The following is a 24,195-nucleotide window of genomic DNA, read 5'->3' as shown; positions in this document are numbered from 1 at the left end:
CCTTTCCAGCTTGGGGTCATCTGCAGATTTTATAAGCACACTCTTCACTCCATTATTCAAGTCATTAATGAAAATATTGACTAGTACCAGATCCAGGACTGACCCTTGTGGGACACTACTAGATACATTTTCCCAGTTTGATAACCGTTGATAAATATTATTTGAGTATGGGCTTTCAACCAGTTGTGCACCCACCTTATAGTAATTTCATCTAGACCACATTTCCCTAGTTTGCTGATTAGACTATCACATGGGACTGTGTAAAGCCATACTAAAATCAAGTTATATCACACATATATCTACTGCTTCTCCCATGCATTAGTCCAGTAACCCTGTGAAAGAAGGAAATTAGGTTGGTTTGACCTGATTTGTTCTTGACAAATCCATGCTGGCTATTTCTTACAACCCTATTATCCTACAGATCAGTGGTTCTCAACCCATGGCCCGCAGGCCACTTGTGACCCAATCAGCATGCAGCTGCAGCCCATGTGACATCCTCAGCATACAGGTAGTATATATATTGTGTGGATGTGACCCACATAACACATAGAGAGCTGCATGTGTGGCCCACAATGGTAAAGAGGTTATGAACCACTGATCCAGATGCTTACAAAATGATTGTTTAATAATTTCCTGGTATCGAAGTTAGACTGACCGGTCAGTAACTCCCTGGGTCCTCTTTGTTCTTCATTTTTAAAGATCAGTTCAATGTTTGCCCTTCACAGTCTTTTAGGACCTCACTCGCCCTCCACAAGTTCTCCATGATAATTGCGAGTGGTTCCAAGATTGCTTCTATGATAACAGAATATTATATTTATTCATATAAATGTTCAGTCACTCAGTGTTGTTAATTTCTTTGCCTCAACGACATGGCTGGCATTGTAGATCTATGTTCCAACAGCAGATGGAAGAAACAGGGACCAACAAGAGAATTTTTCCTGTTCCATGATACATTTACCCAGCTCGCTCTTGTCCCAGGAGCTGAGGGGAGTGGTTATACCTGCATAATTAACTCCTTAGACCTGGTTTTCTGGAGCACTACTGTATCTTTACCTTACTGCCAAAGTAACAGCTTACAAGGAATATCTCCCACTTAAAGGGGATTCCCATCTGCACAAAGCTGTTAGAAATGCTCTCTGCCAGCCCTTCTTCTGGCCCCTGCTGTGGGGAGTGTGCTAAGGAGAGTTGCACTCCAACTATTCTTGACTTCCCACCGTCCTCTTGGCCTCTATTCCTGGGCCAAACACAGGGACAGAACAGCAGAGCCGTCCTCGCATCATTTCAAAGATGAGCTGAACTCTCTTTTGGTTTAAATATATAAATAAAATCTATGTTGGATTTCATGTAATTCACAGCTATACATGTGTGCACTTAAAAATTAGAAATGAATGGCAACCATCTGTCTGAAAAGACAATGGTGTAATGCCAAAGCAGATCAGATGCTATATGCCGTGCTACAGCACCGCAAGTGGTTAAAAGCCCAATTGTCAAGTGACAGTCCTTGCCACAGATAATGCAGGTGTAAAGCGCAGGGCCGGAAGATGAAGCCAGTGCACTGTTAGCACCTGAGGTCTGCTGTGCTTTCCTCTTAACTCTTTTCACTTTCCACTCTCTCAACCCCCTCTCTTCAGTCTCTTTGACTCCCTCCAGCACAGTCAGTTGCTAGCTGCATCTTCCCACCTTGCTGTGTCGATGTCAAAAGTTTTCAGGTCCCTTTTGCAAATGACCATGCACCTGAGCCTAGGTCGACCCAGTGTCCTTGGAGCATCCACAAGTTCTCCATACATGAGATACATTGGAATCCTTCGTCCATCTGGTGCCCATGACAAAGCCAACGCAGATGTCTGTGTTTGAGAATAGTGATAAGACTTTGTAATTTTGCTTCCTCAAGTATTTCAGTGGCAGGAACTTTGTGATCCCACTTGATATTCAGAATAAAGAAAAGACAGAGGGTATGGAAAGTGTTTAGCCTGCTCTCATGTCTGCTGCAGCTGGTGTCACCACTATATAGCAGCATGCTCAAAACATATGTCTGGTAGACCCGTATCTTGTTGTGCAGTGTCAGTTTCCGGCTAGCCCACATGCACTTGGTCAGTTGGGCAAATATGGTGGCTGCCTTTCTGTTATGAAAATTAAACTCACCAGCTGGATATACGTTATCCGATACAATCGATCTTAGATAACAGGACTTCTGTACAACTTATAGCGTGATGCTAGCTATTAGAACTTCTGGGGCAGTCAAACACACCTTTTGCCATAAGCATTGGGTTTTGGTTTTTTGGTTGTTCTTTTTTTTTTTTTTTTTCAGACTGACGATTAGTTCAAATTCATCACAAGCTAGCACAAAGCTACTGCAAAGGTGCTGGAGCTCCTCTTCACTGGGTGTGATGAGCACCACATCATCACTGAAAATAAGTTAGCTTATCAGCAGGTTTTTGACTTTGCTTTTTGCTCTTAGACCTCCACTGTTGGAGAGTTTTCCCGTCCGATCTTGTATGGAGGTGGAGATGGTATATGAGAAAGCATGACGAAGGAGCAGAGAGAAGAATATACTGAAGAGTGTTGGTAGCAAAACAAATCCCTGTTTGACACCACTGTAAATTACAAACATTTAAAAGTTTGATGGTTAAAACATTGTAAAGAGTTCTGCTCTGCTTTATATGTTGCTACAGATAGTCACAGGATATATACAGGAACTGGTGTAGAACCTTGGCAAGTAAAAACCATTCCAGTAACAGTGGCAACTGCTCAGGATTGGTTGTCCTGATGTGAGCCAGATACAGTATGATCTTTGCAGCATTAGTCATAGTCCTACGGTTTAAGGCCAGAACAGATCTACTCTGATCATCCTGTACATCACAGGCCACCAAACACCCAGCCACACTCACATCAAACCCAACAACCAGAATTAGACCTAAGTATTACAGCCTTTAGGAGATGAAACTATGGTGTGTCATAGCCAGAGAATAGGAGGGACCAAGGTGCACCAGTGCACAAAGCTTCTGCAAGCACTTTTCCTTCACTTTTGCCTATCCACTTTCTTCTATCACCAGCTTCCACTCCCTTTAAATTGATCATGTGTTTTCAAGCTACTAGTGTACTCTAGCATGACCCATCACCCCTCCTCTCTTTCTGATGCAATTGACTGTGGTGTCATCACCCAGTCATCTGAGGGGACTATCCAGAACCAAATATAGGGACAGATGGCAGGGCAGGACATTACTGTCGACATGAGCACAACCCCACAGCTAAGGGGTTGGAGTTCTAGGAGAGCGAAGAGCAGAGCCAAAAAGGTTGGATCTCCATCTGCCAGTGAAGAAGACTACTAGACACAGAGCAGAATGGACTGGGAACTGCATCGAGTCCACCTGGTGCTACTCTACTTCTTGACCTATTCTATCTTCGTGAACATCTACAAACCACTGTTCCATCCCCTCACCACTGTAGCAGACCTAGCGTCCCAATGGGTCGCTGCCCAGGTGATCAGGCTCTTCATCCTGTGGCGCTGCAGCCTAGAGATGGCAATTGCTTTACTCTTAATTCTGGGCAAGAAGCTCTGGGCTGAGATGCTAGCAAATAAGGCACTATGGCAGTCCCTGGCAGCAGCCAGAGTCTTCTGCCTTCACCTAATCACCATCCTGCTGCACTGTGGCAGGAGAGGTGCTGTGCAACTGCTGGAGTACCTGAAACAAGTGGTTTGGGCTACCTTGTCATCCAGTACCCAGTGGGTCCACCCTCATCTGGCTGCCTGTTTCCGGGAGGACAGCAAGGACTGTAAGATAGTGCTGCGAGGAGGCATGCGTCAGGTGAGCATCTCGCTCTTCTTTGGGTTCCTCGATGGGGTGCTAGAAGTTTTCCACATGTCAGCGCTGGCAGTGAGATATGGAATCACCCACATCTTCAGCTATGCCAGACCTACATGGGACCCTGCCTCAGAGGACAACAGCTTAGTTACCATCACTTCTGTCCTCCCCCCTGCCCGGGTTTCCTTGAGTCACCGCTTCAAGGGCCCTACAACTTCAGTCCTCAAAGACTTCCCCTCATCCACTGACATGCTTCAGTTTGTGGTTGTCAGTGAGAACATAGGCAGGGGTGCTGGTAGGTATAGTTTGGAGGGCACAGCTCTTCCCCTGCATGTAAGATTCCAGAGCTATATGAGAACGAGAGAGCCATTTTCTGCGCAATCCAGAAGTACTACAGTGAGGCAGCTGAAGATAGCCTGCATGGTTTTCATTGTCCTCTACCTCTCCATACTTTCTGTCATTGTCCAGTGAGTCACATAAAGGACCAGCTCATATATTTGTGGTATTTTATTTATGAAAGATGTCCTTGCACTAACCCTGTTTTTGAGGGGAGGGGCCTAACAGCACAAGGTGTGTAATGCAGGGGGAAGAGTCCCAGTGGTGAAGTGTGGTTTAAGCATAAGATGTCCATCTCTGAGGACCATCTCTGAGGATTTGGGTACAAATCCTGATTTAGATGACAAGTGATAAGAATTTGGCCTCATCATATTTCTTGATGTGTCATAAGAACTCCATCAAGGAATGAAGAATATGTAGAGTGAGGTATTAAGAGGAGAAAGCAGGAAGTGGGATATAGTGTGATGGGAAGCCAGAGAGACGAGATGGAGTAAAGGAAGAAGGTGAGGGGCTGTGGAGGGAACAAAGGGAGCAGAGAGAGGCAAGAGACCAAGGAGGACACAGCGAGAGTAGAGGGAGCAAAGAGGAAGCAAGGGAGTGAGGAGAGAAAAAGAAGGAATGGAGGGAGGGACAGGCTGAGAAGAGAGTTGAGGAAAACAGACACCGTACAGAAGAGTGACAAAGGGGGTAAGAGACAAAAGGAGAGAACAAACAGGAAGAGAACAGAGAGGTAGAGAGAGATGAGGCAGGGACAATTCAATGTCTGTGGCCATCCCAGTCGTTGGCCTCTCTCCTGAGAGTGCCAGCATAGGGAGAAATCTGTATCAAATGGGCATGTAGTTCTTTTGGCAAAGGTTGTTCAGTGCTCTACAGTATGTGCAATGAGTTGGGCGATCTCAGTTCAGTCCTAGCAGAGAGATGGACCTCACTGCAAAAGCCACCATCACAATTGGCACTAATTGAGCTCCTGCAGTATTCAGGGAATGAGAGCAGCAGCAGAACAAAAAAACAAAAACAAATAAAAAAGGCACAAAAATCACAACCCCAACCCACCCTATGAATGCAGAGAAAAGGTCTTTAAAGATCAAAAGAATTAGATCTGAATAAGCAGAATATGAGGAGAGAAGAAGGTGATAAGGAAGCAGGAAGAGTCTCAATATCCAATCAGTGTTATTAAAAAACACTCGGTAAAAATGCAGTACCCAAGCCAGTTTCCATTGGATGGCATTTATTTTTGCTACAAGTTAAAACAGATATAAGTTCGACACTCTCTCCAGTGGTTTTTTTATGCAAGTTGCCAGTGTGGCCCTTGGCATTGCGAAGTTTGGCCATCTTTGACTGCCTCTAGGTCTTTCCCGTCTCTAATGGTGCCATTCTGCATTATTTGATGGAGGGCTGTCCAATGGGGTCAGACAGTTAGGGAAGCTGTGTGGGGGAGGTTATTTCCCATTTTATAGAGTGCAGTTTGCATGATGAAGTGAGGAGTAAGGAGCAGCTGGAGCCTCTAGAATATCTGAAGTGTTTGTGCAGAAGGATATCTGGAGGGTAGGGACTGTTTAAGACTCCCAAACATCTTGGCATCTTCCCTTTTGGATAATATAATTAAGGAGCATCTGAGCAGTGATGACTCCTTCAATTCTCTCCCCCCCTATTCCTTATTCTCTCTCTCCATCTCACCTTTCTTTCTCTTCACCCTGTCTCTGGAAGGGGGCTTGCCACACTAGCTAGGTGAAAGACCTGGCTGGGGATACCTGCTGTGTAGGCAGCAGAAGCCCTCTGAGGCAGAGGCCGTTGGAGGAACCAGGCAGCCGGACCAGTTTTGACTGATGTTGAACTGTGTTTATGCCTGAACAATAACTGCATCTCTGGGGAAAGGGCAGGGACTCTCGATACTGGTGACAGCGTCACTGATGCAGCTGGCTGGTGAGTTGTCCCCCGCTTACTTAAGAGTGGGGAAGATGAGGCAGATGCAATTACAGTGGCCTTCCATTGTGATGGCACCATAATGCAATGTCATCCCATGATGCTGTGATGTAAATGAATTTGTCTTGCAAATTTAAAAGGTGGTGGGAACCCTCCCAAATGAAAGGTTCCTGCCTTTGGATGAACCCTTTCAGAAGCTGTTATAAAAAGTGCAGTGTGCTCATGACATGATCAACCAATGGGTGATTCATCTGATGAACTGCTGCTACTAATTGGTAGTCCATTGGCTGAATGTGAGAGTTCAGATTTATTTGTTTTTCTTCCAGCATGACACTTAACATATACATTTTCCATTATTCAGGAGATATCACTGGGCCAAATCCTGAATTCCTTACATAAGAAAAATCTCAAAGTCAATTAGCATTTTCTTGGGTAAGGTCTTTGAAATATGACTTAAGAGAATTAACACACAAAATACTTTGTGAAGTTTAAATGAAGGTCACTGCTACGCTCCCACACCAAGAAATATCTTAAAAATACTAAACATTTAAACATATGACCGTTGAACAATTAGAGGAAGGCAGATATCCAAATATATTCGCAATACATACAATCTCCTAAATAAATTTACACATGTAGTCATCATATTACATAGCCCAGAACAACCTTAATGACACCTGGAAATGCCCAGTGATATGAGGTTAGAGTTAAGTTTTAAAAGGTTTGATCAATTGCCTTCACGTTCAGGATACACTAGCATGTTTTATTTTTAAGTAATCACAAAAAATATTTTTCTTCTGCAGTTATAAAACAAGTGAATACAGGGCCTATCACAGAGCAGTGTTGCAACTTTTAACTCTGCTACTGAACAGCTCCATGTTCATGGTAATTTGTAATGCCTTGTAACTCAAAAACAGCCTTTAATTTATTCATACTTTGCAAAAAGATACAGCATACAGTACCTAGACACTGTAAAAAACAGAACATCCTTAGATTAGATAACAATTGATCAGATAAAATAGATCTAGTTTCTTATATTGGAATCCATTATTTTAGCATCTGAGCACCTCAAGATTTAAAAAAAAGACATAAGATAATTCACATCTCCTGTCCCAGCAGGGACATGTTATCAAGCCGATTGTGAGCTCTTCAGGGCAGGAAGCATGTACTCGTATGTATTTTTAAGTGCCTGGTACAACTCACCCTGAATGCAGTTAGGGCCTGTGGGTACTACTCTGTCAAACAATACAAAACAATGCTCTGGAGTTAACGTTATGCAGGGAAGGGAGAGCTAACAATAAGCCTTATCATGGAACCTGTCTGCAACAACTTAATGATGGAGACTATCACCTCTTCATAAGAAAATGTAATACATACACCACCAATATTAAATCACTCTCAGTTCATTTACTGGTATTTCTAGCATACAAATCAGCATAATAAAAATCAAGTCATACTGCTGGATGGTAGAAGCTAGCTCAAATCATGTCCATAACTTGTTTATACAAGGGTTTCTGATAAGGCATCTCTTCATTCTGCTAGCTACATAGGGCTGAGTTGCAACCTGAACAGTTATTAATTGGGAACTGGAGGATGAGATAAATTATTAATTCCTCCTTTGGCAAAGGGAAATCAGATAGTACTGGAGTCAAGAAGCTCTCTAAGGTCTGTCTAGATTTGAAATTGTGCTAGTGCCCATTTAACTACACCTCTACCCCGATATAACGCGACCCAATATAACACGAATTCGGATATAACGCGGTAAAGCAGCGCTCCGGGGGGGCGGGGCTGTGCGCTCCGGTGGATCAAAGAAAGTTCAATATAACGCGGTTTTACCTATAACGCGGTAAGATTTTTTGGCTCCCGAGGACAGCGTTATATCGGGGTAGAGGTGTAGCTGTTTTCAGACACAGCTTTTGCCAAACAGCTACAATTCTTCAGTGCAGGCTCCTTGCCCTTGCACCTGCATCACTGCTGGGCCCGCCCAGCCATAATCTGGCCCCAAATCCTAGACCACACCAGGCAGAGGAAGAGGAAGGCAGATCAGAATTCCTGGCTTGCTCTGCCAACAACCCAGTAGTGTTTGAGTCATCAGCAGGCTGATAAGTTCCTCCAGCCCCCTTCCCTGGCCTGCCAGTGTAGGAGTGAGGAAAGAAACACCAACAAGTTCTTCTGTTGAGAATGCAGGAGGAAAAAAAATGCTTTTGTGCCCAAACTCTGATTCCTGCAAACACAGCTCACTACAGAGCCTTGTCTACACCAGGATTTGGGGGGCAAAACTTTCCCACTGTTGCTAACATTGGTGCCACCCTATCAATAGGAGCAATGACAGGGCATTAGCAGTCATTGGTGTTTTTTAACAGTGTATCATTTAGATGTGCTCTGAGCAGAAAGGGAGGAAGGAGAAGAAAAGATGGAAACATTCAATAAAGAGAAAAAATTAAGCTAAAGATAAACAGATATTGAAAAGTGTGAAGGAAGGAATGGATACATTAAGATGGGGTAAGTCCTCTGCCCTGCACCAAGCCTGAGTAAACAGGGTGAGCGGAAGGAGAACAAATCCCTCACCCCCTCCACAGCCAGAGAGAAACAGAGCTATTCTACCACTAGTGTAGCACCCAAGGGAGCAGCAGTTCATACACAGGAGTTTGGTCAGCAGACCCACATATATGTGTTATCAGGGATTCATGCCCCCATCTTCCCTGCAAATCCTCCCTGCTCAATGGAACCCCACACCCACGGCACAGTTCTGTTGCCTTTCCAGTGACATGTGCCCAATAGGTGTAAGGGGGCAGGATTTGCCCCTGTACAGCAGAAGAAAAGTGGAGTGAAAGAAGGGAACTGAGGAAGAAAAGAGCAAGGGAAACAGTATGGAAAGGCAGAAAGTGTTAATAAATTTGCTATAAACTCAGATTAAAATGACGGATAACCCATGTATATATTATTGTTATGGCAGGTGTTCACATGTAGCCCTGTTATCCCCAAGGGTCTCCCAAATTCTTTTCCTTCGCATACGGACAAGCTTTGAGTATTGGAAGAAATGCTTGTGTTAGATTTTGGTTACCCACGTTACCAGGTAAAGGGAGCTGTGCTAGTGGCAGGAGAATTTGTTGTCTGCCTTGGTCTCAGATTAGAGTCAATTCCTGAAGCAGAGTTACTCTCCAGGAACCAGGCCTTTGTGTTGGGTTGAGATTCCTGGAAATTGGATTTGCCCTGTGGGCTGTTTGATCATCTCATACCAGATCTGATGTACATATGTAAATAAAGCAACTTACGCTTAGAATGTACCAGATTCTGCAATGCTGATTTCTCTTCCATTGGGAAGCTAGACTGCAAGATTCCAGTGTCTGTCACCACTCAGTGGTCTTCCGGGGGTACATCAACTAATCTAGATATTTGCCTAGTTCTACAACAGGCTACATAAAAAGCACTAGCAAAGTCAGTACAGACAAAAATTTCATACAGACAATGACTTGCTTATACTGCTCTATATACTATACACTGAAATGTAAGTACAAGATTTATATTCCAATTGAGTTATTTTATAATTATATGGTAAAAATGAGAATCTAGCCTGTAAAATGGGATGTGTATTATTATTATATTGATAATTATGGCAAACCCTAAGTTAATAGTTAAAACAAAACATGTACATATAGAGCCAAATTCCACTGTCAGCTGTACTGATGTAATTGAGAGCAGAATGGTATAATACTGTGCCGAGATAGTTGTTCTTCCACAACACAATGTAAAGCATACCTAAGGAATGCACCTAGCATATAAAATATTAGACAAGCTTCATAAACTCTCAGAGAGCTTCCATCTCCTCTCCCGGCTCAGTGACACCCACAGAAGAAGGCTTTATGGGAAGAAATCTGCATGAAGATCCCCTTACAGAGATCTCCCACACCATGGGCTGGGATTTGCTCCATGTGGAGAAAGCCTCAGGACCCACACCGCAAATTGGCAGAGCCCAGAGGCCAGCTCCTTCTGTGTGGAGGCCCTGATCCCTTACTGCAGCCATGCTACCAAGCATTCTCCCTAGTCGTGGCTGTCCCCGGGACCCGATAAGAAGGCACCCAGGAAAAGACAATGCTGTCCCAGACTGTATTCTCGTTGCTTGGCAGGACCGGCTCTAGGCACCAGCAAAGCAAGCACGTGCTTGGGGCGGCACAATTACAGGGGCAGCATTCCGGCCATTCTTTTTTTTTTTTTTTTTTGCTTTGGCAGTTGCACTCTCTGAGCTTTTTTGTTGTTGCTTGGGGCGGCAAAAAACCTAGAACCGGCCCTGTTCCTCGGTGAGCTCTGCAGAACTGGCAGGCGCAATGTGCAATCACTAGTCCCAATACCAGTCTGCCTCAGATTTTATAGATCTAAGAAAACCTCTTACAGTGTCAGTTTCCCCCCTCAGCACTGCTCAGATTTGAAGAGGCAGAGCTCACATGTCCGAATATGCTAAATTAAACAAGCCTAAGTTTGTTCACCTTCGAGCATGTTGTAACATCTGTTTCTCCAGGCTTTTACTGAGGGGGTGGGTTAACTATGTTGAGAGAAGAGGGGTTTACTCTCGGTATGCAATGTTTTTTCTTTGTTGGCATTGCTTCAGCCTAAATTCTTTGTAATAGATTCAGTTGCACCTAAAGCTCTAGGAGGTTGCGAGCCCATAGATCAGAATAAATCCACAAAAATGGAAGGAAGGATGGTCCAGCAGTTAGGGCACTAGCCTCGCCCAGCCCTTAGGAGACCTGACTTCAATTTCCTGCTCTGCCACAGACTTCCTGTATGACCTTGAGCAAGTCACTTAGCCCCTCTGTGCCTTGGTTCCCCCTCTGTAAAATGGGGATAATGGTACTTCCCTACCTCAGAGGAATGTTGAGAGCATGAGTATGTTAAAGGTTGGGAAGCACTTTGAGATCTGCTGATGAAAAACTAGGTATTATTAAATAAGAAGCTCAAATTTTCCAGAAAATGTGTCTAGAGGAGAGCAAAAAATAAAAGTGAAACAGAGCTTTGCTACGAAGAATCCACAATGTTGCTCATACTCACAACAGCTTTGACTTTCTCTACACAATGGTTTTTACAAACGTTAAAAACCCAGTGAACCTGCTTCTGATTTCAATTCACCAGTGTAGAGGAGTAACTCTATTGAAGCAAATGGCGTCTGGGCATAAAACCAGTGTATGCAGCAGGAAAATCAAGCCCAATAACTTGAGCTATGTCTCCACTACATTTTTTTTCTTTACAATTTCCCACCGAGGCAATTCCACTGGTGGTAGCAAGGGTTGGAGTCTTACCTCAGACCAGCAGCTTGGCCAACTCTCATGATTTTACCACGAGTCTCAATAACTGGTGTTTTTCTTAAAGCCCCAGCTCTTGGAGTCTGGTGATTATATAAGAATCTCAGCTTTCATTTTTTCAAAAGTATGTTTTTAGCCTTTGTGGTTTCAAAGAAATTCTTGAAAACATGAAATGAGCACATGTAAGTGCTCAGAAACAAAGTAAATAAAAAGAGCCCAATGTATTATTTTTTTTTTAAAAATCATGATTTTTAAGTCAATCTCATGATTTTGGGGCCTGACTCATGATTTTTGAATGCTGGACTAATGGCACTTTATCCACCATGTCATCTGAACCGGCTCAGAGGAGGTCTAGAAAACATGGTAGTCAAAATGTGGGTGGCCACGGGCACCTTGTCTACACTAGAGCACACATGAAATTTCAAGAACCAATGTCTAGGCTACTCAATCCAAGTTTACACCTGAATCATGTGCCAACACACTATGGCTGCCCAGTGTGGATGTGACGGTTAAAAAAAAAAGTGGTTTAGCCCAGGTAGGAGCCCAAACTACAGTCCATTATTGAAATCTGTTCTATGAGGGCTTGTTCCTACCCACACTGGCTGCCAAATTGTGTTTGGTAGTAGACAAGACCCCAGATCTAATTCACAGATAGCTCCAGCCATCGCCCTCCTTTGCCCACTGCCCATCCCAGCATGGAGACAGGTACACTGGGATTCTCTCAGGAGTCACTCCACCCCCTTTCTGACTCCTTTACACTGCTGGAGTGGCACAAGGCGTCCTGGTCCACGACTGGGGCTTCTACCTGCTATGAGACTATATATATATATATAAATTAATAATGGAGGCAAGAAGCTGACTCTAGGTCTTTCTCTGTCTCCTGTGAAGCACCTCAAAGGGGCTCCAGCACTGTCAAATAAAATAACTATAAACAATGTTATTTACTGACTGTCTTGTTTGCTGGCAAGCAAGCTGAAGATGAAGCAATGAGGGAGCTTCACTCCCTGGCCCATATCATCCAGATCAGCCCTGTAGCCTGCCAGCTCAGGCTGGTGGGATCTCAAAGCATCCTTCATGCCAACCTAAGGCTGTTTCGGCACCCATGGCCCCTCCAACTCACCCATGTGAGTGCAGCAAAGGTGAAATGTTTATCAGTTGGACTGAGATAAGGTAACCATTGAGCAGGACTCAGGCTGTGGGCACAGGCACTTGTGAGCAATACTTTTTGTAGGCCCTACAGAAATAAAACAGGCAGCACCCTTCATTGCCCTGAGCACTGCATTAAAAATACCTAAACAGCTGGGGTTTCATTGTGGTCTGCACAGCTCGCGTTCAGAGGGGCTCACGCTCTCGGCCCCCCTAGTTGCTCCGGGCGCGTTCCCGCCCCTTGCCTGGCGCGTTCCCGCCACTCAGCTGCTGCTGCTGCGAGGGAGCGCGCGGCCCCTGTACTAGCGCCTGCCCTGGAGCGGAGCGTGCGTGTCTCCAGCCGGGCAGCGGTGACTGAGCGGGGAGCGACAGCGCGGCCATGCACAGCTAGCGCCCGCCCGCTCGCCCAGCTGCCTCCGTTACCCCCCGGGGCAGCGCTCCTGGGCACCCCCGGCCAGCTGCTCGGAGTGGCTCAGACACACGCAGGGGCTCAGCGGCGTGCCACGGGGCGCCCCAAGGATGGAAGGGGGCGCGTATGGAGCGGGCAAAGCCGGGGGCGCCTTCGATCCCCAGACCTTCTTCCGGCAGCCTCACACCGTCCTGCGGGTGCTCTCCTGGGTAAGGGCACGAGGCGGGGGCCGATCCCTGGGGGCAGGCAGCGGGCTGGGGGGAATGCCCTTCCCCGGCCGCGCTCCGCAATGAGCCGCGTGCCCTGCGCTCGGGGGTCCCCGCTCCCCCCCACACACACCTGCCGGGCCCCGCAACCCCCCCACGCACACCGGCCGGGCCCCATCGGGGAGGGGTGGGGGGCGAAGCTGGAGCCGGTGCTGCAAAGTCACCTCTGCCCAGGGAGAGGCGGCCGCCCCGCTGGGAGCCCCGGCTCAGGTGGCGGCTCCGGTGCCGGTCGCGCGTGTCCCCCGCTGCGGCTGCCCGAAGATGGGGTGTTTCTGCAGCAGGGTGGGGGCAGAGCCCGGGAGCCGAGAGGAGGGTGGAAAATGGGACGTGATCCAAACACAATCCCGCGGGGGGATCCCGTCCGGGCGCGGGCCCCCTCCCCAGGGTAGGATCTGGTGCAATGGGGGCGTCCCCGTTCCCCCGGGTCAGTCAGTGTTGTAGGGACATTTTCAGGGAGGAGCTTGTTTGTTTTGTTGAAAAGGGGGACCTGGAAACACTGGTGTCTGCGGGGGGGTGGAGATGATGATTCTGCACGGCAGCGCCTCTGCCTCGCCAGCCCGTCTAATTCTGTCTGCTCTGCTTGCTGCTGGAGACAGGGAGCAGCGAGGGAGGGGGCTTGTACGAGATTACGCGGGGCGGGGGGGAGCGTGTTGTCCTTTCTCGCCTGCCTGGCTCCCTTGCCTTCTTTCCCACTCTGCAATGTGTTGTGGTTCTGTGCAGGAGGGGGTGAGACGGCTCGGTGAGAGGGGGGAGGGGAAGGGTCTTTTCGGCCTCTTTTCCTTGCTACGGTGGGGGGAGGAGGGTCTCTCATCTTGTAACACTGATCCCATGGCTGTAGCTCTGTGCGGGAAGGTCATGGGGATTAAGGGAGCGAGCTGCAAACACAGAGCTGGAGAGAGAGATTGCGTTAAGAAGGGGGTGGGGGCAGTGTGAGGAGGAGGAGAGTGTGAAGAGAGAGAGACACACACACACCAAGGTGGACAAGCATGAGCCTGAGGTGCCCCAAAGCAGCTCCCTGTTTTTGTTTTTTTAAATGTATATGGAAAAAATGGAAAGGAAAGGGCAGATAGGGGGTGGGGGGGACACGGGTTGATCGGATTGGCCAGCCTGTTGCTGGCACTAACATCCCATAGCCAGATCAAACTCTGTGCCGGTGCAAAGGAGGTGCTCCGTCTGCTGGTGTGACCAAAGTGGCACAATCCATTTCTGTCAAGGAAGATGCCCCTTCAGCCTGATTGCAAAGCCTAGCTGCACCCTGAGATCCCTGGGGATATGATTAATATGGTCAGTTGGTCTGTCGGACCGGGCCTATGTACGGTACAGTACAGCATGGTTGTTACTGAGGGACGGGGAGTTCAGTAAATCTCCTGGCGCAAAGCTGCTATGGAAATCCATTATGAAGTGATGGATGCACACTCCCCCCCTCTACCCCCCCCCCATCGCCTGGCTTGGGGAAAGCAGCAGAGAGTGTTCCAGCCAAGGATGATGGACATGATGTGACCTAAAAGGATTTTTCCAACCCTAATCTCTGAGACAGAATTTCCTTTCCCTTTTTTGTAATACCACGACTTCACTCTAACACTGCAGGCAGGGTTCTGGCTTCCCAAAGCCAGGAGGGAGAGAAAACAAGAGACGGTCTCTGCTGTGCACTTCTTTCTGCTCCATTGTTTCTTGTACTCTGGCGGCTCCTCCATGAACTCCCATACTTGTTCCATAATGACTGCCCAGCCATGACAGACTACCCTGGGTTTAGCATTCCCTTGGATGCCCTACTGTTTCCACACAACCACCAGCTCTGTCTCCTTGACCTTGACAGAGGATGGAATGGGATTGACCCTATGCAGAACATTACAGACCTTTACTTAGCTATAGAAACAAATGTCCCACTGCAGAACATTGGCAGTACCCTGGGGTCAGCATCCCAACAAGGACAGCCTGCTTGTTAGTCACGGGGAGAAATGAGGTGTGCACCTTTTTCTCCCCCTTACTTCATTTTCTTCTCACCAGTTCCTATTGGCCCATTTTATCTCCTCTTTAGCACCTCTCCCCCAGTGCTGCTGAGCCAGAGCTTTGAGTTCACAGGCTAACCCAAAACATTTGTAATGATATGCTGTGTATTATTAGTGTTTATTGTGAAGCACCAGAGGTATGCCTGGCACTTTACCATCACAGGGTAACACCTGGCCCCATAGGTGTTGGAACTAGGGGTGCTGGGGTGCTGCTGCACCCCCTGGCTTGAAGTGGTTTCCATCATATCCAGGATTTACAGTTTGGTTCAATGGCTCTCAGCACCCCCACTATACAAATTGTTCCAGCACCTCTGCCTGGCCCCTGCCCCATAGAGCATGCTATCTAATTTCGATGAGTGCAGTACACACCTTTAAAGGATGAGGCACAAGAACTCAGGTAGGTTGTAGAAGATGGCGTATGTTGTTTAACGTTGAGAAGAAGATGGGCGCCTGGTGACAGGGTCTGACACACAGGAGGCTTAGGCCAGTGTAGAGAGGTTGGCATCACTAGAGTGAGACTCTGGGCACTGTCAGGACACTGGTGTGAGGGAGCTCATGTTTCCAGACTGCTGCTGGTGATAGGAAGTAGCAGCTCCCCAGTACGCATGTAAGGATGCTTGTTGTAGCACGTGGGCAGAATCTTTCTTTCTTTACACCTGACAAAAAAATTAAACCAATTTGGTGCAGGCAAAAGGTGTTGGCTCAACAGTCCTGGAGAACAGAGTCCTCTACGTTTTCCCCAAACCTGCTTACCAAGGGCAGTAACCACTCAAACCTCCGGCACACTGCTCCCCATCAACATGCCTCAGCTTGGAAAAAGCAGCACCTACTGGAGCGTGGAGGAGTTAATTGTACATAATCTGTTCAGTCCCTAGCCTCCTTGTGGAGACCCCCCCACAAGGGGGCCAGTGGAGATGGGGGGACTTGTCCACTGATAACCAGACTGAGACAACCAACTCTGTTCACACAAGCCATGCTACGCATAGGGAAATTGGGGCACAGAGAAGTTAAGCAACCTGCCCAGCATCATCCAATGAGCAGGCAGGGCTAAGAATAGAACGCACAGATTCTGAGTCTCAGGCCTAGATCACTAGGTCACATTGACAGGCGTTGTATTTGCATTTTACCTTAGAGGTAAAAGGCTTTGTCTCCCCTTCACACAGACCCTGTCTTTTTGCTAGTACTTGTGCATTTTCACCTCTGGCAGCAACAGTAGGAGCCCTAGTGTAGATGAGGCTTTTACCACCATGTCACGTAGACTTGTTCTTAGTAGGCAGGCCAGGTCTACGCTAAAACGTTAGAGCGACTCAGCTACGTTGCTCGGAGGTGTGAAAAATCCACACCCCTGAGAGACATAGTTAAGCCAACCTAACCCCCAGTGTAGACAGTGGATTAACTACAGCAATGGGAGAATCCCTCCTGGCGATATAGGTAGCATCTACACTTAAACTGCTACAGCAGTGCAGCTGCTGCGGTTCAAGTATAGATCTAGCCTTAGATGACACAGTGGGTAAAATGCCAGTGGCTCTATACTAGAGCTCCCATAAGTGTTAGCAGCATTGGAAAGCTTTACAGAAAACAGGCTTGAGTCATCCAGTCACACCCTTACCCTGACCTGTGATTTGCACTGAAATCAGTGATCTAGAGATGACAGCCTCTTTATACCATTGTCAGCTACACTGAGCAAGCCATTCCCCGCTCCACGTTTCAGATAAGAAGCTATTCCCATCTTCTGCCACACAGCTACATATGCTGGTTTTGGGGCCTGTGTAAGTCTTTAAGGCAGGATGTGACATGCCCAGGGTGGATAATAATCAATTATTTAAAAAAAAAAAAAAGGATTTTTTTTTTTATTTAAATCTGATTTTTTTGATAAAATGCTTTTTGAGGAAAAAACCTACCTAAAGATAGTTTTAATTAAGATACATTATAGCTCAAAGAGATCTTATCATGAAATAGGGATTATAAATTCTAATTCTATAGAATTATAGAAATAGAGACAATATATTCATGTAATGTTTAAGAAAAGTTTTGTTAATGAGTTCCAATAGTTCATGGATTAGGGACCCAATCTTATGGGATTCCAGGGGCTTCTGTATAGATTATTTAGGTTAATCTTTCTATCTACCCAATGGGACTCAGTGCTTAGTCTGAACAGGGGTGGGCAAACTTTTTGGCCTGAGGACTGCATCGGGGTTCTGAAACTCTATGGAGGGCCAGGTAGGGAAGGCTATGCCTCCCCAGACAGCCTGGCCCCCACCCCCTATCTACCCCCTCTCTCTTCCCACCCTCTGACTGCCCCCCTCAAAATCCCCGACCCATCCAACCCCCCCTGCTCCTTTTCCCCTGACTGCCTCCTCCCGGGACCCCCTGCCCCTTATCCAATCCCCCCGCTCCCCACCCCCTTACCATGCCACTCAGAGCACCAGGACTGGCAGCTGCGCCGCCCGGCTGGAGCCAGCCACGCCGCCGTGCAGTCTAGAGCATTGGGGCCGGCTTGCGGCTCTCGCAGCTGAGCTGCCCAGCAGGAGCTCGCAGCCCTGCCACCCAGAGCACTGGGGAGCTGAGGCTGCAGGGGAGGGGCCAGGGGCTAGCCTCCCCGACCAGGAGCTCAAGGGCTGGGCGGGATAGTCTCAAGGGCCTGATGTGGCCCGCAGCCCATAGTTTGCCCACCTCTGGTCTAGAAGATACCATCAGAGATGCTTAGTTTTGCAGTTCTCAAACTGTGGATTTGCTTGTTAACAGCAAAAATGTTTTAAAATAAATAAATAGGGGTGAGAAATAGTTAAATAAAACAATTTAAATGTCTGTCTGGTGATGTTCTCCTCCTAATACAGCATGGCAAGAAAATCCTCCAAATATTAATGATTAACCTGTTGAATTGGAGATAGTTCACCTCCCAGTGACTTCATAAATATCTGCTTCAGTTAGCTCTGGTAAATGAAACAACCAAACAATCATTCATTTTCTGATATAGCTGTAAAATTAATCTGAAAAGTTTTCAAAATAAATCACTTAAAAAATGCATAGTGTGTACCTTCTAAAAATGAAGCCTACATCTATCTCCGAGTTGTGAAGAATATGTATTAAGGTTATAACAACCAACAAGAATGCACTTTTATGTAGAAATCCATGATTAAATCGAGTCTTCCTGAATAGTGATTTAAATCATGATTTAAATCAAATCCACCCTGGACATGCCCACTTTTGAATCTAGCTTTGACTCCACAAATAAATAAAGTGTTAATTGAGAAAAGGCTTGTTGCTCATTGTTCAGGGTTTCCTGATTGCTGGGCACTGTTAATTCCAGAGATTGAAGCATCATTCAGTTTAAAAAACATAAACAGCTTGGGAGTGTCTCTTTGTTTTAGAAATAGGTTCAGTTAGGTGGCTTGGTTCTGTGCATTTCAAACAGCAGCTGCTCAGTGAAAGCTTTGAATAAAATGTTGCCAAATGACTAGAAAAGCAAAGTTTCCTTCAACCATATGTGAGCTCCAGAATCAGCTAATAAATAATAATAGGATAATAAAAACAGACCCTTACCATCCCCTCTCCTCTTTCACTCCATGTTGCTGTTATCATTTATCTCTTTTAATTACAGAAACTCCTAGAGGTTCTGTCTAAACTGAAATCAGGGCCCTGTTGTGCTAGGCCCGCTACAAACACATAGTGAGAGAGAGTCCCTGCGGCAAAGAGCTTACAGTCTAAATACACAAAACAGACACAGCAACTATAGCCCAGAGAGGGGAAATAAGTTGCCCAAGGTCACACAGCAGGTCAATGGTAGAGCTGGGATAGAACCTAGATCTCCAGGTGCCTAATTGAGTGCCCTATGCACTACATCATACTCTCTCCAAGCCCTGCACTTACAGGACTGCTAAATGTTGGGGCCAAGTCCAGTGGGAATTTAAATGAGGGTGTAAGCTGCACTCGGAGTACAGGTTAGTCAAGTAATGGATGTAAATAGTGAAGCAGTGAAATTTACACTGATTTGGTTTTTGGGGAGCAGATCCAGTCCTTGCTGTGTAGTACTGTAAGTCAGTGGCAGCTATACCCACTTCCACTAGGACCTGAATGTCCCTGAAGGTGTTGAGGATGGTGTGTGTGAGAATAGAGAAACAGCCTTCTTTTACAACCCTATTAGGGGCTTTTTCTGCTATTCCCTTTTTCTCTCCCCACCCCACCCCACCCCACCCCTCCGGCCAGGTGTGGAAGTTACACTCGTCTTGCCCACGCTGACTGCTAAATCATTGCAAATGACCCTGTTACTACTTTAGATGTATGTTGGTCAGAAACTGGCTGTAATTTACAGCCCATGTATGTCACTGCTGAATTCAGCCCAGACATTTCCATCGGTGGTGCCTCCACTTACTTCAGGCTATTGAGTCTCTGTGAGAGGGACTTACCCCCTCACCTTTCTGATGGGTGACAAGGGGATTCAAAGCTGGGCTCTTGTACACACTGCTTCCCCACAGTGAGTTCCCAGTCTCACTCTGGTAGCAGAGCGGCATTCATGAGTTTCCACATTTGCTCAGCCTTGGTTCTTCCCTTCGGTTTTTGCCAGAAATAGCACTGAGTGCTGTGAGTGGTAGCTGCCTCATCTTGTTCGCATGATTTCACCACACCCACCACACCTGCTTGCTGGCTGCCTTCTAGTATGTCAGCAGATAGGCCGCTGAAGGGAGCGCAGCAGTGCATATAAAATGTATTTGGATTTAATTAAAGCAGTGGGTGCAGTGTTTCATGAAGCCTTATTGACAAGCTTGGGCAGGGACGCTGTCATGTGAACTGAGAACTGGCTAACAGACCACAATAACCAAAGAATAACGATACATAACACTAGATTGATCTGGGGGAGATGCCGGGTGGGTTACAGCAGGGTCTGGGAGTGGCAGTAAGCCTCATGTTACTGACATTTGTAGGTGACACTAAATTGGGCAGAGTTGCGAACCCCAGTGAGGAAGGAGAAATAACACAAAGGAATCAAGAGCAGTTAGAAACATGAGCAAAAAAGTAATAAAATTAGATTCATCTTGGAAAAATACAGGCTAATACACTGATGGAAAAATAAGGGAGACCATTGGGAAGCAATAATGCAGAGGGACCTAGGGGTGACAGTGGATTGTAAATTAGACATGAACCCACAATAGGAGATGGCAGCAAACAGGGCCAGTGTGATTTTTTTTTTTCCCTTTAAGGCATGTATGCAGAGAGATCAGTTACATCATGGGGTACAGAGATAATAGTTCTCTACAAAGGTTGTGCTACTGCACCTAGCATACTGTATTCAGTCTGAGAACTTCATTCCTAGAAAGATATTGATGAATTAGAGGGTGTTGTGAGAAGGGAAGTCACACAGATCATTAAGTCCTCCAGTCCCTTTATGAGGAAAGATGAAATTTGATTTAAATATGTGTACAGTTGCTAGGTTGAACAATAACCAATAGGAATAGAATAACCATCTGGAAGCATTTGAAGGGTATTGACACCAAAGTTAGAGAGGAATGTTTTATGGTGGTACTAGGAGTAATGGGATGAAATTAAGAAGATTGTTTAGCCTGAAGATCAGGAAGAATGTTTGGTAGGGGGATCCGTTGGATTAGGCTGAGCTTCTCAAAGCTGCCTATGGGAATCTGGATGAACAATTCCCTTTAATTTTTAATCCAGATCCCTTGGGCGGTTTCGAAAAATCTCATCCTTACTCTCCAAAGGAGACGTGATAGAAGCCCCTTATGGGACACATAAGACGGCCTGTACAAAGCACTAGAAAATGTATTGTTGGGTGCAGTTACCAGGCCTAGGTCACGTAGTAGGTCTTTTCTGTCTCTGTTGTCGAGTGTGGGAGGAGCACTTCAGTGGAAGCTGGGTTGGGTTGCCAAGGAGGGAGAGGAACAGAACGATGGCGGAGAAAGGATGCTTTCTTCTGTTGTATAGACTTCTTGAGCGCTACTCCGGCAGGATGTAAAAGGGTTAATATTAGGAATCAGCACCTCAGCGCTGTGTAGCAAAGTGGGCCAGCTCAGTCACACCATTTCAAGTCATACAGTGGGAACCGGCTGTGGGAATTTAGGATTCCAGAGCCTTCTACCTCTATATCACCTGCTCCAGGTCAGCCCCAGATCGGCAGTGACTAAAAGCTGTTATCTGGCTACTGATAGGATGAAGTGAGCTAGTGGGTTTTGTTCAATTCCTACTGGGATTGCTGTCCACATTCCCTCCCCCCACCCCCAGCTGACTTTCTCAGCAGAGCAACCAAATAAGTAATGGGTCATGGAGATGGACTGTCCTGCACAGAGGTGACCCTCTCGGTCAGGGCTCAGTCACACCAGGAGGGTGGCATCCTAAATTCCCTCTAAGCTGTGGGGCCACGCAGCAGCTTATTAAGCACAGGGCAGGTGCTTAGTGCTGCAGCGGGAAGAGATTCCTCTCCCCCGGCTCCAACCTAGCCCAGCCACAGACCTGCCACGGCCAAGGGAGAAGTGCCCCTCCCCCGGCTCCAACCTAGCCCAGCCCCGCCCCACATAACAAAATTCATTCCACACATGGGTGGGAAAAATTAGAGGGAACACTGGTGGCATCTAGGAAGTTTTGGCTGCCTGAACAGTACCTTGCTGTGTGGGTAAACACAGGCCTTTAGCTGCCAGACCTGTTGATCCAGCACCTGTCACAGACATTTACCAAAGAAACTAAGTATATGCTTTCTTCAAAACTACCTAAATCAAATAAAAAGAACAGGAGTACTTGTGGCACCTTAGAGACTAACAAATTTATTTGAGCATAAGCTTTCGTGGGCTACAGCCCACTTCTTCAGATGCCATAAATCAAAGTAGATGCAGAAAGAAATGTATCTATGTTGGGCTCTCCAGAGCCTTCCAGGAACTCTAGTTGTGGGTGCCTGGATGAAAATAAAAGCTGGATAATCTCTAGCAGGCCTGTCTTTCTCCTGCTTCTTTTTGCTAGCCTAGCTTGATTTATTTATTTATTTTGGGTCACTACCGATAGCAAACGCAGGAGAGGTTTTTGCTGTGTTTGTCTGAGCAGGATTGAATTATAAGCCCCATGAGGAATAGTATGTCACTAAAATATTTCCTTTTTATAATGAAATAAGAAGGGCTTCAGGGGAAGGGGAGAAAGCAGGCAGTGTGACAGCCTTGTGACTGCAGGCAATTGTGGGGAGTTAGCTAGGGCAGGAAGCATGGAAGACAACTCCACAGTAGGGCAATCTTGGAGATCTCTGGAGTGGAGGTAGCGTGTCGGATTCCTCATGGGATAGTCATTAAATTCTAATGCACTGCTGAAAGCAGGTAGTGTTCTGCACGCATCATGTGATGCTCGGGAGGGCCTAATGCACTGCTGAAAATGGGCAGCATGATGGAAGCATCACATGACACTCAGGAGGTTCTGCTATGCTGGCTACATGGCTCAGCCTGCAGTGTTGGGGCGGAGGGGAAAGCAATGCCTCAAGCAGAGGGAATCTCTGCTTCCTAGAGTGTGGTTCCTCCCTCTGCTGCTGTTTAAATCAGCTTCTTCAATTCAAGGAGGAAAATGTCTTTCAGGAAGGAAGCTGCCTTCCCTTTCCCCAGGCGCTCCCCTGCCCCTTCTCCCCTGCCACGGGCACACAACACACACGCTCTGCACAGCATGTGATTCTATCAGCAGGTTCAGCTCCCTGCTTCCCCCTTCAACGCGCCAGTGTTCATTTGATCTCCTCTGGCCATTCTGTCAGTTGCTCCTTCGCAGGGCCGGCTCCAGGCACCAGCACAGCAAGTTGGTGCTTGGGGCGGCCCATGGAAGGGGGCAGCACGTCCAGGTCTTCGGCGGGAATTCGGCGGCGGGCCCCTCAATCCCTCTCGGAGGGAAGGACCGGCTGCCGAATTGCCACCGAATAATGAAGCGGTGCGGGAGAGCAGCCGCTGAAGTGCCGCCCATCGCGACTTTTTTTTTTTTTTTCCCCCTCTTCGCCGCTTGGGGCGGCGAAAATGCTAGAGCCGGCCCTGTTCCTTCGTTACTGCACTCTGATACAGGGGATGTGCCATGGGAATGCATGGTAATAGTTTGTGGGTGTCTAAGAGGAGGACTGGCTGCAAGTGATGAAGCGAGTCCACCGTAGGGTGGGTGAGGAGCACGGTCGGAACTTCTGAGTTTGCCTGGCCAAACGCCTTTGCTTGTTTAAAACCCCCTTGCAGGCCAGTGTACTTCCGACATAACTCCAGAGCAGTCGGTGGGGTTATGGCAGTGGTTCTCAAACTTTTGTACTGGTGACCCCTTTCACATAGCAAGCCTATGAGTGCAACCCCCGTTATAAATTAAAACCCCTTTTTTTATATTTAACACTCTTATAAATGCTGGAGGCCAAGTGGGGTTTGGGGTGGAGGCTGACAGCTCGCAACCCCCCAAGTAATAACCTTGTGACCCCCTGAGGGGTCATGACCCCGAGTTTGAGAACCCCTGGCTTATGCTGACTGCCGGACTGACGTGAGAAGAGAATTAGGGCCCACGGGTTTAACTGAACAAGTGCTAGGCAAGCATTAGATTCTGCTTGGTCTTTATGCAAGCATGCAGTGAGGGGTGGGAGCAGGGCGTGTCCGAGCCAGCCAGGTGTGCAGGGACTGATCCCTAGCTCTTCCTGCAGCAGTGCACGGTGCCTGTAAGGGAGCAGAGAATTGGTGGAGCAATGGCGCGGCATCCCAGCACCAGCAAGCAGAGTTAGTCACCATCCAGTGCAGGGACGGCAGGTTTGTATCATTTTTGGTGGTGCCCAGAATGGGTCCAAGTCCTGCCTCCTCCCCACACCTGCCTTGTAAGCTGATATATATATTTTTAAAATAATGTAAAAATGGACTGGAAACAGTAAGCATTTAACAATTTCCCTATATTGCACAATGTGGTGGGTATGGGGGGATGAGGGCTATGGCGGGGGGTGAGGGCTCTTGGGTGTGGCTGAGGATGAGGGGTTTGAGGTGTGGGAGGGGGCTCAGGGATGGGGCAGAGGGTTGTGGTGTGGGG

At 47.1% G+C, this 24,195-nt stretch overlaps 1 protein-coding gene across 2 annotated transcripts in view; it reads left to right on the top strand.

Annotated features, from left to right (window-relative positions):
• Nucleotides 1-12,861: 12,861 nt before the first annotated feature.
• Nucleotides 12,862-24,195, top strand: part of SYNGR1 (synaptogyrin 1) — a 27,349-nt gene continuing 16,015 nt past the window's right edge. For both annotated transcript variants that reach the window (XM_026657583.2, XM_026657584.2), the window contains exon 1: nt 12,862-13,123. In XM_026657583.2, the coding sequence (XP_026513368.1) occupies nt 13,025-13,123 (99 nt within the window). In that variant the 5' untranslated portion in view covers nt 12,862-13,024. The remainder of the gene's footprint in view (nt 13,124-24,195) is intronic.

This window comes from Terrapene carolina, unplaced genomic scaffold (assembly GCF_002925995.2).
Source record: "Terrapene carolina triunguis isolate 2854851 unplaced genomic scaffold, T_m_triunguis-2.0 Scaffold247, whole genome shotgun sequence".
In the NCBI taxonomy this organism is placed as follows: Eukaryota; Metazoa; Chordata; order Testudines; family Emydidae; genus Terrapene; species Terrapene triunguis.
This window is presented reverse-complemented; position numbering and strand designations above follow the sequence as displayed.